This window comes from Galdieria sulphuraria, assembly GCF_000341285.1.
Source record: "Galdieria sulphuraria unplaced genomic scaffold scaf_53, whole genome shotgun sequence".
NCBI classification, from domain to species: domain Eukaryota; phylum Rhodophyta; class Bangiophyceae; order Galdieriales; family Galdieriaceae; genus Galdieria; species Galdieria sulphuraria.
In genome coordinates this window covers 90,401-107,229 of record NW_005178422.1, presented here as the reverse complement: position 1 = coordinate 107,229, position 16,829 = coordinate 90,401, and the positions used below count along the sequence as shown (strand labels likewise).

Below are 16,829 nucleotides of genomic sequence, written 5' to 3'. Positions count from 1 at the left end.
GATGGGATTGATATGGGCACCGAATTCAAGATTGGTTGTTGTGAATTTATATTGCGAGCTCATAGCAGCTATAAATTTTTCCGTGAGGCTAGTGAATTCTTTCCTTTATCTCCGTTTAGTTATATTTCCGACATTGCAACAGCAAAAGGAGTCTTCTTTGAATTTATATTTATGAAGATCTTTCGCTTTCGCTTATTAACTTTTCTTCATTCTAATTCCTCGCCTATTGTACATTCTGCTATTCCAGGAATTTTCCAGGATTCCTTTATTGAACAGGACAATATTTCTTATTCTATGGAATCAACAAAATCTTATGATATACCCATCTTGAGAGATGTCCCTGGTTCATTTTCTGACTATTATAGAAAATATTTACAATGTTGTGGTATTTTTGTTCCAAAGGAGGGCAATTCGAGTGGCCCTGATGCATATGTTGTATTCCAGAATGGACAAACACGTTATGTTGTTGGATTTTCATTCAAATTTTATCACAAAACTGGATTTTCGAAAAGCGATATTAAGGAGGAATCAGAACAATTTTTTAAGGGAGTTGTTTCCGTTTTGAATGACGAATCTCTTTCATCTGTTCAACTTTGTTTTCAGTTTGTGGTGGTAGTTTGTACTAGTTATGATCGATCTGTGGGTTTCTCTGTTGAAGAACAAAATATTGTTGAAGATGTAAGTTATTTGGTTACTAAACATTCTTTGAGGTCAACTTTGAGTGAAAGTAGTCGATCATGTCTGCAACTGGTAATTGTTTCCCAAAGGAACCTTGAACGATTTTTGGGAATAAAAAATTACGAAATTTTGAGGAAAATTGGCGAGGCAAGCCGAGGAGAGTTCATTAAAGACTTTTCAGTATGGTGCAAAACTCTCTTTGAGTCGATGTCCAATGAATATGTTTCGCCTTTGGAAGCTGCGCAGTCAAATGTTACTTTAAGAGTAGCTCGAAATATAAGACCGAGAACCAATGAGGAGAATAGGATGCAAGTGGAAGAGCTTCAAAGTGCTATGCAAGTGGAAGAAGAAGATACACGAAGCGAACAAAGGGTTGCAGCATCCAGTTCTTTGTCTTCGTCATTTGATTGGAATACTTTCTTAAGAGAACGTTGTGGTCTTTCTGAAGAAGAATTTTCCGTTTGCTTTAGGAAACTTTCAAGATTTGGCAGAGTTTCGCTTTCCAGACTCGATGAAGATTCATTACTTCGCATGGGTATAACTGATCCCATCGTAACATCCAAACTGCTTATTGGCATTACTGAAGAGTTTTCTCATTTCAAACTCTGAACGTATTTGTGTTTTATTGTGTTGTGTGATAAGACAAAATAAAGTTTGGAGAAAGCTCTTACTACCTGATGCTAGTTACATTGATATGAAATCGATACTCACCATATTTCAGGACATCGTGTTGTGTCTTAGAACTATTCAACTCATTTACATCAAAGTTTTCTTAAAATTCTAATCATCTTTATATTCAAAGAGCAAGATTATTTGATCATACTGAGGGAAGATGAAAGTTCCATTGAACTTTGCTGGGAAGCGTTGATATTATCCAAAATGATTTCTTCTACATTTCTTATTTGGAGACAAAGATTTCTATTGAATGTCTATTCATTTATGCCGTATCTTCTAATGAAATGCAAATATTTGAGGATATGATATGCTCACAATAGATTTCTGGTTCTGAATTGTTACCCTATGGATGACAACCGACCTAATCACTTTAAAAGTTTTCAACCTCTGTCAAATCGTCAATTCTATTTTCAAGGGATCAATCTCAAGGCTCTATATGGGGAAATAATCTAATGTCTGTTGACGATTCTATTGCAAGATTATATAGAGAATAACGATTTTCTTCAAATCTTATGTCTCCTGAAAACCAATCATTAGAATAGATCACATGCTGTCTCAATATTCAATGGTTGCAAAAGTTAAGCTGCCAGTTAATTTGAACAACATCTTCTTGACAACAAAAATAGTAGATTTCCCACAACAATCATAAAATGAATGAGAGTTTTTGCTGTAAAGATGCTTCTTTTCTAGTGAAATGTAGGATAAATCAAAAGGAGACGAAAAGTTTCGTGTACATGGCAACTTCAGACACGATAAAATTGTCAACCCCTTTTATACTTGAAAATACAATTGAAGTATTTGCAGTCAACTATGCAACAAAGTATGCTCTCTTTGTTTTCATTCTTTCACAAAGCAGTAACTAGCAATATTATATACGAGCACTAGTGCAGTTTTTCAAGTTTTGATTTTCCAAGTGCCTATACTATGTTCTTCATACAATTCTTTGCTGCTAGCCATCGTGTTGATTCCTTCAAAGAATACAAGAATCCACTCATTTCGTCAAGTTTGTGGAACAAACCCACAAAGTAAGAGAGGTATTCAAGTTCCTAGGAGAAAACACAAACGTCTGTTGAGTAATTGGGAGATTGGATGAGAAGCATAGAGTTGACGTGAGACAAAGGCTTCAACAACAGAACTATAAAGATGCACGTCAAAGTGGAACACCTTGACCAGTTGAGTTTTGTCTCACTAAAGACGATAATTTGTCCTCGTGGTTGTTTCTGCAGAGTTCTGTATAGATATACTTTTTGTTCACGGCTTTTTGTATCCATGACTGTTTTTGGAAATGTCTAAAATATTACTAGTGCATGTCAATAATAAAGTGATACTCGAATCGATCAATGACTTGTGATAAACTTTTTCTATTCTATTGATATTTCTAAAACTATAACTCATTCATTGGTTTGTTCCCATTTCTAAGTTTGGTCTTTTATAAAACTTCGTTGTTTGTATGAATGATTTTTCAAAGTGTCACTGAATATCAAAATACTCTTTTTCAATGGACCAAATTGATTATTCGTCTTACACCCAACAAGTTTTTGTTGATTTTACTTGTAGCAAAATGAGAAACTCGAAGTTTCTAAACAACAGTATATATCAAAGCAACATATTTTTGTTGTTATAAATAGCTTGTAAAGATAACTCTCCAAATGTTTCAAAATGCCAAGAATGAAAACCTTTTTGGTGGTGACCTGTTGCATTCTTACATTACTGTTGACCTGTTTTCAAAAGGCCTGCTAAAAAAGTTGCTTGCTTGGTTTGAACTTTTTGATTGTTGAACTTCAATGAGTCTTCTTCCCTGTGTGACTTCTTTATCCGCTTTGATTGACTACAGAGAACGTTTTGTTTGTAAGAGGAATTACTGGGAGTTGGACAACATACTGGTAACAATAGGTTTCCGTTTTCGTTGACCATACCAATCACCAATAACGATAGAGCCATTCTTCATTCTTTCAAAAATTGGAAAACATAGCTACTTTGAAGGGCCATAGCGGTTGTGTCAATAGACTGTCCTTCAATGAGGAAGGCTCTCTGTTGCTGTCAGGTTCAGATGATTGTCGACTACTCGTGTGGGATGTAGCCGAGGGAACCTTAAGAGACCAAGTTGAAACTGGACATGATAGAAATATTTTTGGAGTAAGACTTCTCTTATTGAAGAAACCCTCTTTTCATTGTTTCTTTCTAGGTAAGGTTTATACCCTGCACCAATGATAGACTATTGGCAAGCGGTGCAATGGATTGTACTGTAAGAGTTTCTTCTCTAGATGGTCGACCGGAAAAACTTTTTGAAGTGCATGAGGACCGTGTAAAGACCATTGATGTTGAGAGACGAAACCCCAACTTGATATTTAGTGCTTCAGAAGATGGCAGAGTTTATCAGATAGATCTTCGAACACCTGAGGATCCCGTAAAAGTTGTCGAGGTATTGGACAGATTGTTAAAGTTATATTGTCGAATCGTATTTATATTGTCGTTCTATAGATTTCCCGTACTATGGTTAAAAGCGCAATGTTGAATCCTAACTTTCCATTTGAGTTGGTCGTTAGTTGTAACGGTTAGTAGCTTTTTCCTGATGGACTCGATTTCATTCATTAGTTTAGATCCTTATATTTATGTTTACGATAGACGAATGTCATTTGATAGACCCAAAGCGAACTATTGTCCAGTAAGGAAACTATCAAGGATCATTATCATTATTTGTCATTTTTTGAATTCATTCTAGTCACATTTGAGATATGAGAGGCTTCCTTTCAGCACTTTCTCTTGTTTCAATGAATCAGGCACAGCAATTGCAGCATCATATTGCTATGAAGGCATTTATGTATTCTCTACTCAAAATATAACGAGTCTAGAAACTGTGGAAGAACAGTTCAATTTTGCACCAGAAAGACAGCAGAGTCCAACTTTAAGAAATTTGCGTCGTGTGTTTCATGATTTGCTTTTGGCATATGAATACTTCAACAAAGTATGTTGTATTAGAAAATGTATGAAAATAACCAAATAGTTGGATAGGACCAATTTGGAAAAGCTCTCATTTGGATATCAAAAGCTTGCGATATTTATTATTGGAATCAACTTATGCTTTGTCGGTAAGTGTATGTATTGACAGCTTAGTTGCACATGCTTAGGCTTTTTAGTTGGATTCTTTATTGCTTGAGAGGATGGCCAGGAGATATCGATGCTGCATTTCCTGACTTGAAAAATTTACGTGAGCAGAAGAATTCAAATGTAACAGACCAACCTGCTCTTCTTATTTCTCCTCATATTGTTTTTCCTTTTTGTTGGGGGTTGTTGGATCTTCGATATATTCTTCAGCATCTAAAATTTGCTCGTTCTGTTAGTAGTGATATGGAGGTTTGTATAATTGTCGACTCTTATTGTTGTTTAATGTTGTTGTAATATCAGGAAAATGTCAATGATATTCTGAAAAGAGTGCAAGATCAGCAAACCAAGTTTGTAACTGAACTTGATGAATTGGAGGAGACTTTTCCTTTGGAAAGATGGTGGTCTACTATTGGAATAAGACTGACTCGTGATACTCTATTGTTGACCAAACAGCATGTTTATGATTTTATGCATTATTGGATTGGTATCATGATGCACAAATTGTACAGCTTGTCTCAAAAGTTAAGAAAGGTATGTCTTACCTTAACATTTAGGAAGAGGCAATCAACTTGTAGCTATAGGAAGTTGCAGAGCTTTTACAAGATGCAAGCATACGCAGGCGTGAAGAAGAACGAGAGGAAACACTTGTGCAGTCTGTTCACACGTCTATGCTAACGATGAAAGAAAGTGTTGTTTATTCCACATTACCGAGTTTAAGAGATAGAAGTAGTCGACTGTGCTATCATAGAAGATTTCTTGGACATTTGAGTGTAAATACGGATATCAAAGAAGTCAATTTTATTTCAGGAAAGTATCCTTGTGTGTTATCTGGAAGTGATGATGGTATGGTTTGGGCAATTGAGAGTTTATGTATTGGCTTGAATATTTTAGGCCATTTTTATGTATGGAGTTTGGACAGCGGTATGTTATTGGGTTCCTACAAAGCTGATTCAGATGCAGTGAATTGTGTTTTGGTATGTTTGTTTTCTTTTTAAAAGATTCCTTATGAATATTGATTTCTATATTTAGCCACATCCATACCAACCTCTTATAGCGACAAGTGGTATTGAGAGTAATATCAAGTTATGGTCGCCTAGTGCTTGTCATAACAATATCGATGAAGATGAAATGGAGAAACTAATGCAATCTAATGTTGACAAGTTGAATGAAATCAGAGGAAGACCACAAGACATCGTTGGGACGCAAGTAAGTTACTTGCACTATTCATGTTTTATGTATAGTGGTGCTGAAATAGACCAATTCCAGTTTTTCCTTCAAATGCTTGGCAGTATTTTGGCCCCAGAAGATCAGCGTATTCGATATGGAGGAGGGGTTTGTACTCTCCATTGAATATATGATAGATATTAGATTGTCATAACAATAGATTGGCAAGACATAAAGACTTTAGACGAGTGTTTTGGATTGTGCACAACGACAAGAATAAATATAAAGAATGAAAGTTCTGCATACATAGAAAACAATAAGTGGCACAATGCTTACAATTTTTGTTAGAATAGGAAACAAAACCTATACAATTGGGTAAAAGTAAGGAAATTCATCTATGGAGATAACAAAACATTTCTACGCAAAGACTAGCTCAAGAAGTTAAGATGGGAATGACTTTGGACACTCATTGAATTGCATCTGTAACTTTCCCCTACAAGGATTTGTATGTTATTAGAAGTGTACATTGCGGAGTATTATGGTATGTTATGACAGAGAGACTTGATAGACTCTTCAACATTTCTCATTCGATGAGAAGATCAACGACTCTCTCGTGTTCTTAAAACTCCAACCGCGTATTTTGTATCTGCACACAATAATCACCATTTTGCTCATTCATTCATATATAAAATGTGATTATTTTGCAAATTGAATAGTCATAAATATGTTCACTTCTAGTTCCCATTTCATAACAGCTTCCATTAAGCAATTCCGAGTTGCCCATCAACATCGTTTTCTGCCTGCTGCACAATCCAATCATATTCAATGCTAACTTTGTACAAAGCCTTCTCACAATTTTGATAAATTGGATCTTCCTTTACGACAAGGTTTGCGTAAATACGTTTTGCCTTTTCCAAATACTTCTTTGCTGATGCCAAATTCCCTAAATAGGCATACAACTTTCCCAGTTTCAACATTTCAAGAGCTACCGTTGGAAAGTAATTCCATTCAGGTTTATCTCTGATCAACTTCATATACAATTCAAGATATTCTGTTGCTTGTGAATATTTTTTCAATACGATACATAGATAACTCAGTCGAGAAGCTATTTGTATTTGCTTCCAATGAAATATGGGAGAGTTGGGATATAATGTCTGAATACATAAACAACATTTATCCCAGGCCTAATAATACAAATTTGAGTCATCGCACAAAAATATAAAAAAGAATCATTGCAATACCTCATTCATATATTCAAAGCTTCTCAACATATTACTGGCACGTTCCTCTCGTTCGGAAAGGACTATCATTCGATTCATAAATTTCCAGTCTGACTTCCAATCGACCAACTTCTCACTGTATTGTTGAATCGTCAGCGAAGATTCCTCCTTACAACGGGAACAACAGCATTCAAACTGATAGTGCTCTTTAAGCCATTCCAAACGATCCATCCAAGATAAACAAACATCCAAATAACTAATAACTATTTCTTCACCAGCTTCTATGGGACGAATACAACGAATATGTATAGATATAGGTTTGCCTGAAACACTATGAAAACCTTGAAAAGATAAATACAACATCTATTTTGTGACTCAAGAATAAACAAACCTCCAGTAAATAATGCAACACAATTAGGTCGACAATCATGATTCATGAAAGAAGCTTTGGGAAAGAAACCAACGCCCAAAGTATTCAATTCACTATCATAAATAGTGTGTGCGTTCATCTCTAACATACGAATCAAGGAGGCTACAAAATTGTCTTCAAATAATTCCGAAACTTCATGTTGAGGATAATGACTGAGCCTAATAAAACGAAGAAGATCTTCAACTAAACAATCCACACGCTGGCGAGATAAGACATCCACATCATTCTCATCACTTCTGCTGTCCATATTAGAATAAGAATAAGGAAAAGAACGACAACGGTCTACCAATCTGATATCTTTATCGTTGGAATTCAATGCGCGGAACAAAAAGAGAGCTGCCAAACGAACGATACTTGGAATTTTCGCTTCCACGGAAGAGGCAATAGCTTTGCACTCCCACCGATGAGAGTTCTCTTTCCAAGCCTTCTTTTGACAATCCAATCCACAGTATCTCGCAAATTTACCTATTTACCGATTTGAGAGTCGGGTTTAGTGGAATGGAGAAGAAACCTTACATTGACTACACTTTTTTAAAGACTTACTGAACTTGAAGCAGGTATGACAAATATTTGGACCATTGTCTCGAAAAGTTACCCATGAATAAGCCTCTTCTACAAGAATACTGTTTCCAACTTCATAAGGCTTGGTTGCAAAGAGACCCATTCCTTTACATTGCGTTTGGTTTAGTTGCATGATCAACGATAATCTTTTACAAGAGTGGATTGGTTATCATGTCGTTGATTCATTCCAAGTTGACAAGTTCTCACATTCAACCACAATAGTATTCAATCGCTAAAACTAATGAATGTAGAATGGTGGAGAATTGTCATAGCAGTCTGTCTTGTCTTCCTATCGGGTTTATTTGCTGGACTAACTTTGGGACTCATGTCTTTGGACCTCGTAGACCTTCAGTTGGCACAAGAATCAGAAGACGAAGAAGAAGCAAAGTGTGCAAAAAGAATATATCCCGTCAGAAAGAAAGGGAATTTATTACTTTGTACTTTACTTATTGGTAACACTGCAGTGAACTCTGGTTTATCCATTTTATGGGCAGATATTGTCGGTGGCATTTTAGGTTTTGTAGTTTCAACTTTAGCTATTCTAGTATTGGGGGAAATCATACCGCAATCTGTATGTCATCGTTATGGTCTCAAAGTTGGATATTATACAGTGCCTATTGTTCGTATTTTTATTTTGTTATTCTTTCCATTGAGTTATCCCACTTCCAGGATTTTAGACTGGTTCTTGGGAAGAGAGCCTTTACATAGATATTCTAAACGTCAATTAAAGTCTCTAGTAAAGATGCACGGACCTAATTTAGAAGATACAACTGATGGAAGTGTTCCTGGTCTTTCACCAGAAGAGACTGAGTTATTGGGTAGTGCTTTGGAGTTTGCACAAAAGAAAGTAGAAGAAATAATGACTCCTTTAGAAAAAGTTTTCATGTTGGATGAAAATTCACATCTCAACTTTAAGACTTTGACGTTAATATTCCAATCTGGCCACTCCAGGATTCCCGTTTATTCAGGAACAAAGGATAATATCATCGGAATTCTATTTACCAAAGATTTGGTACTCATTGACCCAGACGATGATATAACTTTGAAGACGGTATTATCTTTCTTTCATAGAGAAATTCAGTTTGTATTTCATGAAACAACATTGGACGTCATGTTGAAAGAGTTTAAGAGTGGACGTGGGCACTTGGCAGTCGTATACAAAGTCAATAATGAAGGACCTACAGATCCTTTCTATCAAAATATTGGAATAGTTACGTTAGAGGATGTCATTGAAGAAATAATTGGAAGTGAGATTGTGGATGAAACAGACGTATGTTATTGTTGTTGTATGTTTGAATGACTCAAATTGTTTATTTTAGGTTTATCCAAACAATGCAACGGAAGAGAAAGTTTGGAGGAAGAGAAAGATAGATATGGAAGTATTGAAGATGTTTGACTCTGGTGCTCACTTGGAGGATCGTTTATCACACAATGAAGTCCTTGTAGTGGCAAGTTATTTATGTCATAATATTTCTGCTTTTTCTTCCAGTATTATAAGTTACGATATTCTTCGTCACATGTTGGAAAGTTGTCAAGTAGTGGAATTTCATGAGGACACAAAAGAGTTTCGGGAAATGAGTCCATCCAATAATGTTGCGCATTTGGTTTTCAAAAGAGGAGTTCCTGCAGTAGAAGCTATTTTAATTATTTATGGTAAACTTAAGATAACAGCAGGTTCTGAAGGCTTTATTTCAGAAGTAGGTCCATGGACGTTATTAGGAATTCGAGCTTTGTTAGATGAAATTTATGCACCTGATTTTACAGCAGAAATACTCGAATATCCTCTTAGAGTTATCAAAATTCATCGTCGTTGGTATCGTCAAGCTCTGAAACGCTCTTCCGAATCACTGAAGGAAGTAACGACAGATCATAGTCTTTGATGCTCCATTCAGTTGAAGGAATAATTGAAAGATACAAAATGCATTATGGGAGAGACTTACAAGTCACTCTGTTTGTTAGGTTCATAATGAGTAACAGAATAAATGGAAGTTCTCCTCATATTAGCAACCAACTCTTGAAACCTATCATATGCTTGCCTTTGATACTCTAAAAAAGGATCCGTTTGCCGATATACTTGTAAACCAATTACTTGGAAAATGAAGTCTAATCGTTTCAAATGGTCCATCCATAAATGGTCCAACTGTTGCAAATAGATAAAACGAAGGATTGTTTCAGCATAAGAAGACTTTGGAGACGTTTGAAATAGAGGAATATCCTCCAACCAGTTGAAATGAAATAATACATTCTGAAGTTTCTCAATACATTCTTCCAACAAAGTCACGCTTTGAATAGTTTTCCAATTCTTCAACTGTAAGAATGGAAAGAATTCTTTCAATTTCTGTTGACATTTCAACTCCGTTTCAGGTCGATTCAAAGGCCAATGAACCTTGATGATCTCTTCCATGGTTTGGTACATATCCTTTTCCAATCTTTGCATAAGATATTCCATTGAACCTCGAAGAATGCGGTCTCTCTCTGTATAAATGGCAATTCTATGCTTTGCAACCACCTAAGGAATCAATGCATTAGATAATGGAAAAGAAAGAATAGCAAAAAATACTGACTTGATCATATTTGAATAATTCCATTCGCATACGAGCAAAATACTGCTCAACAGTAGATTGTATATTATCTAAAGAAGAAGTGACAAGGGAGTTTTCAATGGGAAGATTGCCAACTCTTAAAGATTGCATGAGACCCTTAATACGGTCACCACCAAATATACGAAATAATCGATCCTCTAACGAGAGAAAGAATCGAGTAGCTCCAGGATCACCTTGTCTACCAGCTCGACCTCTCAACTGATTGTCAATACGGCGAGACTCGTGACGTTCTGTTCCTATCACAAATAAGCCTCCTAATTGAATTATTTTGTTTCGTTGTTCTTCAACATCTCGTCGTATTTGTTGAAAGATATCAAGAAAAGGCTGCCACAAGTCTAAAATATGGGGATCTAAAGTACTTGGTTCCATTGCAGGATGAAACAAATATAATAAATCATCTATGGATGTCTTACTATGTAATAACATATCATCTGAGCATTCTTTTGATTCATGACTAGTTGTTGTTTTCCAATACTCTGCTAGTGATTGAATAAAGTCTCTAGGTATATTCCATTTGATATGAGACTGTCGTTCCAAGTTTCCACTCCTTATATATTCCAACAACAATTCTTTTATACAAGACCTAGTCATATGTACTGGATTGCCTCCCAACATGATATCCGTTCCTCTTCCGGACATGTTGGTAGAAATAGTAACAGCAAATAAAGTTCCTGCTTGTGAAACTATTTCCGCTTCCCTCGAAGCATTCTCTGGACGAGCATTCAAAACTTCATGAGGAATGTTTCTATCTCTAAGAAGAGTTGACATTTCTTCCGAGGCATCGATACTTGTGGTGCCTACTAAGATAGGTCGTCCTAGAGAGTACATGCTTTCAATTTCTTCGATGATAGCTTGTAGTTTGAAGGCTTTTGTCTGGAACACCCAATCAGGATAGTCCTTGCGAATCATTGGAAATGCAGTTGGAATAGTAATAACTTCCATATTATAAATCAACTGAAATTCGTTCTTATCTGTTGAAGCAGTTCCAGTCATTCCACAAAGCTTGTGAAACAATTTAAAGAAACTTTGATAAGATATCTTTGCGGCAGCCTGTGTTTCTTCACTGATTTCCAAACCTTCCTTTGCTTCCACGCTTTGATGAAGGCCCTCATTCCAGCGACGACCTATTAAAGTACGTCCAGTAAAAGTATCTATTATCTTCACTTGACCTTGATCGACTATATAATCTCTATCACGTAGAAAGAGCTCCTTTGCTTTCAAGGCATTGACTAGATAATATGCCCAAGGAGTCTCTAAACTATAAAGGTCATCTGTCTCTAATAGGGTTTCACATTTGATCATTCCTCGTTCGGTCAATATCACTGTTTGCTCTTTTTCTTTCACTTCATAATCCAATAATGGTTGTAACTGACCGATAACATCGATAGCTTTATCATAAAATTCCTTGGGTGCCTTTACTTTGTCAGAAATAATCAACGGTGTTCGAGCTTCATCAATAAGAACAGCATCCACTTCATCCACAATTGCAAAATAAAAGGATGATGACAATACTACGCCATCTGGACTTGTGGTCAAATGATCTCTTAAATAGTCAAAACCAAGCTCAGAATTAGTTACGTAGACAATCTCTTGACTATATGCCATCTTCTTTTCTTCAAATGGAGTCGAAGAATCAACTATTCCTAAAGATATGCTCAGAAAATCATACACTGGCTTTACCAAGTGGGCATCTCTCCTAGCCAAATAATCATTCACTGTAATGATGAAAATTCCACCTTTTCTATGAAGAGCTTCAAAATATGCTGCTGGTATAGTAACATAAGTTTTCCCTTCTCCAGTTGCCATTTCAGCAATATTTCCTTTCAGTAACACTAAACTACCCAAAAGTTGAACATCATAAAGACGAATTCCCAACGTTCTACGACACACTTCCCTTGTTACAGCAAAAGCTTCTTCCAAAATGTTTTCATATTCTTGTCCATTTTCCAGTCTCTCCCTAAAAATACGGGTCATGTCCTTCAACTCTTCATCAGAAAATAGTTTGAATCTATCTTCCAGTTGATTGATACGAGTGACGATAGAACGATATTTACGCAAGATATCATTCTGAGGTTGGCTTATTATATTCTGAAATATTTGGAAGAAACTGTTACTTTCACTGCGACTTTTCATATTCCAATCCTGTCTCAGATAAGACAGGCGACTCTTCATGTCGTAAAACCTTTGACAACCAAAATAGTTGTTTAGAAAGGATGGAACAATACTTTGGCCATATGTTATACGTATGAGTGGATATTTTCTTGAAGAATGACAAGGAAACATAAAGGAGTATATCAACCTGGAAGTTACTGGCAAGGTATTCATGGAGCTCCCGGAGATTGCCTTACCAATGAAATGGAAATATTATATTGCATTCATTTTCCGTTGTGTGTGTAAAGATGCAGTTAACTCCACAACAATTGAAGGGACTGGATCTGCCTTGTGCCTCTGGAAAAGACTTGTCCATTCTCTATCGAAAGATATTGTCGCCCTTATATGATGTTGAAGTCGAAAAGATTCCTTCTTGGATTGCTCCCAACTTACTTACTTTATCAGGGTTGATGTGTACTTTGTCCAATACAGTTATGATGCTCTACTATTCCCCCGACCTTGTCTCCGAGGCACCAAAGAGAGTATACTTATCGGCAGCCTTTGCTACTTTCTTATATATGATGTTCGATAACTTGGATGGTAGGCAAGCAAGACGCACAAACAGTTCTAGTCCTCTAGGACACTTATTTGATCACGGCTGTGATGCTCTAAACGTGACCATATTGGGACTAGCAGTGGCTGCTACTTTGAGATTGGGAAGATCCTTTGCAACTTTGTTTCTCGTCTGGTCTCTTGGAATGATTCCTTTCTTTTTTGCCACTTTAGAAGAATTCTTTTGTGGTTCTCTTACCTTGAGACTGATAAATGGAGCTAACGAAGGTTTGATGGGCATCATCTTTATTTTTATTGCCACTTGTTTATTTGGTCCTTCTTTGTGGTTTCAGCCCTTAAACTTGTTGGGTATTCGTTTGTCTCTTCAGCATTGGATTCTTTGTTTGTCATTCCCTTTGACTATTCCTACAGTCCTTTTCTCTTGCTATGCAATCTGGCGTCATCCTATGAGAACAACTATCATTTATCGGTATCCTTTTCTTCAGTCTTGTTGGATAACTTTTGCAACTTTTGGACTCTATTCTTTGGCTGCTTTTTGTTGGGCGTATTTAGCAAAACCAGTCTTTATGGGTCACTTTTTATTATACATGGCAACTATCGGATTGCTATTTTTTAGGAATATGTTTTATTTTATAATCTCACATTTAACACATACTTCATTTCCTACTTTCACGTTCTTGATACTCCATTTGACGTGGTTGATGATAATATATCTTTCCCATTATATTACTTTTCGAGGTTATCCTTATACTCATGCTTTAACTCTTCATCTTTACTTTCTTTACCATCTCATTCTTGTCTCTTATGAAGTCATTCAAGTTGTGAGACAAATGAGCAATCATTTGGGTATTTACTGCTTCCGGTTGGGAAAAAGGAATTCCGACAGGAACATGAAACATGTTGCCAACAAAAGACGATAAGGATTAGTTTTCATACATCTTGGGATGACTAGCCGATCCAAGATAAAAACTCTCTCAAATATTCATCATTTTCCATATCCGGTAATTGTGAAATATCATAAAGCAATAACTGAAGATTGTGGCCACTTCGGTCTTTACCCACTTCTTTTACCATTCGAAGTGGCATAGGAAGAGAAAAAGGCTTCGACCTTACATTGATGGGTATATAAGTTCCCTTGTCTCGGATCACTTTTTCGTTGCTAGAGTTTAACACATGAATCAAGGCTACATATTTGTACTTTTTTCTCTTCAACTGCACAAAATATCTTAACACAGTTTCATAAGGCTGATCATGAATGCCTTCCAAATTCCACATCAAATGAAATCCAAAAGGAATTTCATCCATAACATCCTTCACCACAAATTTTCGTTTCAAACTTTCGCCAAACTTCTTTCTGTATTTGTCGATTGTCTTAGCATCTGGATGCATTCCTATGAATCGCATATTGGGGTATCTTTCAACTACTTTGATCATCTCCATAGTCTCTTCCATGTTCTTGCATCTTCCTAGAACCAATGACTCGATTCTATACTGCTTAATAAATTTACTCAGCATAAGCATAACTTTGGTTTGATTCAAATAAAAATAATGGGGTTCATCAAAGATAATATCCTTAGCACTTGAAACAGGCATATTTTTCATGGTTGGTTTCGCTTCCTTCTTAGAGACTCCTGATTGATTCTTAGTCACAGAGGCTTTCTTTTCACGGGCATTTGTATTCTTCGTTGTTTCTTTGTTGATAGGAGTTGTTTTTGGTTTCTGACTGAAGCTTGGTCTTATTGAAGACTGGAAAGATACATCACTAGATGACTCTCCTTGCACTTCTGTGAATATTTCTTCATGGCTGAATGATGATGTCGTTGGACGGTTGGATAACTGTTGTTGTTGTTGCTCATAATCGGTATCATCTCTCCACCAGCTTTCATAAGGAATCTCCTTATCCACTTGAGCAGTTGTTATCTGAAAAATGCTTTCTTCAGGTATACCAGGACTTGGAACAGTATAAAACTTTTCTAGCAACGCATTGAAACATGTTATCAACAAAATAAGGACGAACCAAGTTAGTTTCTTCTTGTACATGTTCTTTGCCAACAACCAACTTCCCTCCAAGAGTGCTTCTAAGGAAACCAGTTGGTATTGAGACGTGATATTAGAATGTTTGTGTTTACCTTTGTTCACGTTTTTGTTTTTATAATACCGAACTCTAGAATGATTTCGTCTGGAGCGAGTTATAGATAACTCTGTCCGAGGAGACACGGAAATGATTTCACGCAAAAAGTTTCTAGACTTATGTGGCGAAACCATTTTATTCTATGATGCAATAATAGCAACTTTGCGAGTCAAACAATAAGAAACGATTAGACAGCATAGCCGTCTCCTCTAAGAACGAGGGTTGATCCATGATTCAAATTGAAGAATGTCCCTCACTTGGACACCTCATCCATTTGACTCTCTCTTTTCTTTATAAAGTCGAAGATTCTTCCATTGCATGGGAGGGTTCCAAAGAATCTACAAGACGTTGCTGTTGATCTGCAATCATGCAAGCTTGAGTCATCGGCTCCAAGTCTCCTTGTAAAAATTGGTCTAGAGAGAAATTCATACCCAAACGATGGTCAGTTACTCGTGCGTCCTTATAGTTGTAGGTACGAATCTTCTCCGCACGAGCACCTGATCCAACTTGACTACGTCTCATTCCAGTAATAGCATCTTGCTGCTCTTTCAAACGTATTTCGTACAGTTTGGCACGAAGAATTTGAAACGCACGTTCCTTATTTTGTAACTGTGACCTTTCCTCTGTACAAAAAATACGAATTCCAGTAGGTTTATGGAATAAATCTATGGCAGTTTCAACTTTGTTTACATTTTGTCCACCCGCTCCTCCTGAACGTGCAGTACTTACTTCAACATCTTTGGGGTCAATTTCAACTTCCACTTCATCTACTTCCGGCATAACTGCTACGGTAGCTGTAGAAGTATGCACTCTTCCACTCGTTTCTGTAGTAGGAATGCGTTGAACGCGATGGACTCCAGCTTCCCATTTCATTTTGGAATAAACACTTTCACCTTTCACTTCCAATATGCACTCTTTATAACCACCAGCGTCTCCTTCATGACAAGAAACAATAATCGCTTTCCAATTTCGCAACTCTGCATATTTTTGAAAGACTCGAACCAGATCACCCGCCCAGATGTTGGCTTCATCACCTCCTGTTCCAGCTCGAACTTCTATCATCACATTGCGCTCGTCATTAGGATCTTTTGGCAACAACAACTGTTTCAAGTTATTTTCTACTTGATCCAATCTTTTTTCCAGGTCACTCAGTTCCATCTGTACCAATTGTTTCATTTCAGGATCACTTTCTTCATACAACAGTTGTTTGGTGCTATTCAATTCCTCTGTCAATTGTTCCCAGGTCGTGTAACTATTCACCAAGTCTTCCAACGAGGCTCGCAATTTGGATATTCTTTTCAATTCCGCAGGTTCTTTTAAAACTTGTGGTTCAGCTAGTTTTTCACCCAACGTATGGTATCTCTCAACAGATGACTTTAACTTTCTAACCAGATTAGGATTCAATCGACATAATAACCAACGACTACCCAAAAAAGAAGCCATCCTTCTACCAACAGGCCTATTCAATTTGTAACATAATCTACACGGATAGTTTTGTTGGATAAACTGACTTCCTATCAATCCTTTATGATATGAAATACTGAAAGGAAACACAAACATCTCCACCATCACTAGCAACAGTACACCACCTATCCAAT

General features: G+C 36.6%; 9 protein-coding genes across 10 annotated transcripts; 4 read left to right on the top strand and 5 right to left on the bottom strand.

Moving 5' to 3' along the window:
• The first annotated feature begins 149 nt into the window (after nucleotides 1-149).
• Nucleotides 150-1,374, top strand: Gasu_53450 (archaeal ATPase). Its single transcript, XM_005703589.1, has one exon. The coding sequence runs from the start codon at nucleotides 172-174 to the stop codon at nucleotides 1,285-1,287; it is 1,116 nt and encodes a 371-aa protein (XP_005703646.1). The 5' UTR covers nucleotides 150-171; the 3' UTR covers nucleotides 1,288-1,374.
• Nucleotides 1,375-1,708: 334 nt separating this feature from the next.
• Nucleotides 1,709-2,709, bottom strand: Gasu_53440 (uncharacterized protein). Its single transcript, XM_005703588.1, has one exon. It carries the CDS (start codon nucleotides 2,622-2,624, stop codon nucleotides 2,400-2,402), a length of 225 nt encoding a protein of 74 aa, XP_005703645.1. The 5' UTR covers nucleotides 2,625-2,709; the 3' UTR covers nucleotides 1,709-2,399.
• Nucleotides 2,710-3,109: 400 nt separating this feature from the next.
• On the top strand, nucleotides 3,110-5,931 carry Gasu_53430 (WD and tetratricopeptide repeats protein 1). Of its 2 annotated transcripts, none has more exons than XM_005703586.1 (13): nucleotides 3,110-3,236; nucleotides 3,289-3,489; nucleotides 3,539-3,775; nucleotides 3,835-3,907; nucleotides 3,954-4,018; nucleotides 4,076-4,318; nucleotides 4,366-4,442; nucleotides 4,491-4,707; nucleotides 4,759-4,989; nucleotides 5,040-5,301; nucleotides 5,350-5,432; nucleotides 5,488-5,664; nucleotides 5,725-5,931. In XM_005703586.1, exons 1-13 carry the CDS (start codon nucleotides 3,138-3,140, stop codon nucleotides 5,806-5,808), a joined length of 2,049 nt encoding a protein of 682 aa, XP_005703643.1. In that variant the 5' UTR covers nucleotides 3,110-3,137; the 3' UTR covers nucleotides 5,809-5,931. The 2 variants fall into 2 exon arrangements, with proteins under 2 accessions (XP_005703643.1, XP_005703644.1); XM_005703587.1 differs by having other exon boundaries at nucleotides 5,488-5,668.
• Nucleotides 5,932-5,978: 47 nt separating this feature from the next.
• Gasu_53420 (SET and MYND domain-containing protein) lies at nucleotides 5,979-7,949 on the bottom strand. The gene is made up of 4 exons (XM_005703585.1): nucleotides 7,789-7,949; nucleotides 7,234-7,737; nucleotides 6,864-7,183; nucleotides 5,979-6,806 (listed from the first exon to the last, which is right to left on the bottom strand). The coding sequence occupies exons 1-4, from the start codon at nucleotides 7,934-7,936 to the stop codon at nucleotides 6,384-6,386; spliced, it is 1,395 nt and encodes a 464-aa protein (XP_005703642.1). The 5' UTR covers nucleotides 7,937-7,949; the 3' UTR covers nucleotides 5,979-6,383.
• A 10-nt stretch (nucleotides 7,950-7,959) lies between these two features.
• Gasu_53410 (metal transporter, ACDP family) lies at nucleotides 7,960-9,734 on the top strand. Its single transcript, XM_005703584.1, has 2 exons — nucleotides 7,960-9,103; nucleotides 9,153-9,734. The coding sequence occupies exons 1-2, from the start codon at nucleotides 8,075-8,077 to the stop codon at nucleotides 9,711-9,713; spliced, it is 1,590 nt and encodes a 529-aa protein (XP_005703641.1). The 5' UTR covers nucleotides 7,960-8,074; the 3' UTR covers nucleotides 9,714-9,734.
• A 4-nt stretch (nucleotides 9,735-9,738) lies between these two features.
• Nucleotides 9,739-12,639, bottom strand: Gasu_53400 (preprotein translocase subunit A). Its single transcript, XM_005703583.1, has 2 exons — nucleotides 10,398-12,639; nucleotides 9,739-10,342 (listed from the first exon to the last, which is right to left on the bottom strand). Exons 1-2 carry the CDS (start codon nucleotides 12,606-12,608, stop codon nucleotides 9,770-9,772), a joined length of 2,784 nt encoding a protein of 927 aa, XP_005703640.1. The 5' UTR covers nucleotides 12,609-12,639; the 3' UTR covers nucleotides 9,739-9,769.
• A 170-nt stretch (nucleotides 12,640-12,809) lies between these two features.
• Gasu_53390 (ethanolaminephosphotransferase) lies at nucleotides 12,810-14,082 on the top strand. Its single transcript, XM_005703582.1, has one exon. It carries the CDS (start codon nucleotides 12,836-12,838, stop codon nucleotides 14,018-14,020), a length of 1,185 nt encoding a protein of 394 aa, XP_005703639.1. The 5' UTR covers nucleotides 12,810-12,835; the 3' UTR covers nucleotides 14,021-14,082.
• A 6-nt stretch (nucleotides 14,083-14,088) lies between these two features.
• Nucleotides 14,089-15,169, bottom strand: Gasu_53380 (uncharacterized protein). Its single transcript, XM_005703581.1, has 2 exons — nucleotides 14,209-15,169; nucleotides 14,089-14,152 (listed from the first exon to the last, which is right to left on the bottom strand). The coding sequence occupies exons 1-2, from the start codon at nucleotides 15,138-15,140 to the stop codon at nucleotides 14,116-14,118; spliced, it is 969 nt and encodes a 322-aa protein (XP_005703638.1). The 5' UTR covers nucleotides 15,141-15,169; the 3' UTR covers nucleotides 14,089-14,115.
• Nucleotides 15,170-15,350: 181 nt separating this feature from the next.
• On the bottom strand, nucleotides 15,351-16,819 carry Gasu_53370 (peptide chain release factor RF-1). The gene has a single exon (XM_005703580.1). It carries the CDS (start codon nucleotides 16,798-16,800, stop codon nucleotides 15,523-15,525), a length of 1,278 nt encoding a protein of 425 aa, XP_005703637.1. The 5' UTR covers nucleotides 16,801-16,819; the 3' UTR covers nucleotides 15,351-15,522.
• Nucleotides 16,820-16,829: the final 10 nt, after the last annotated feature.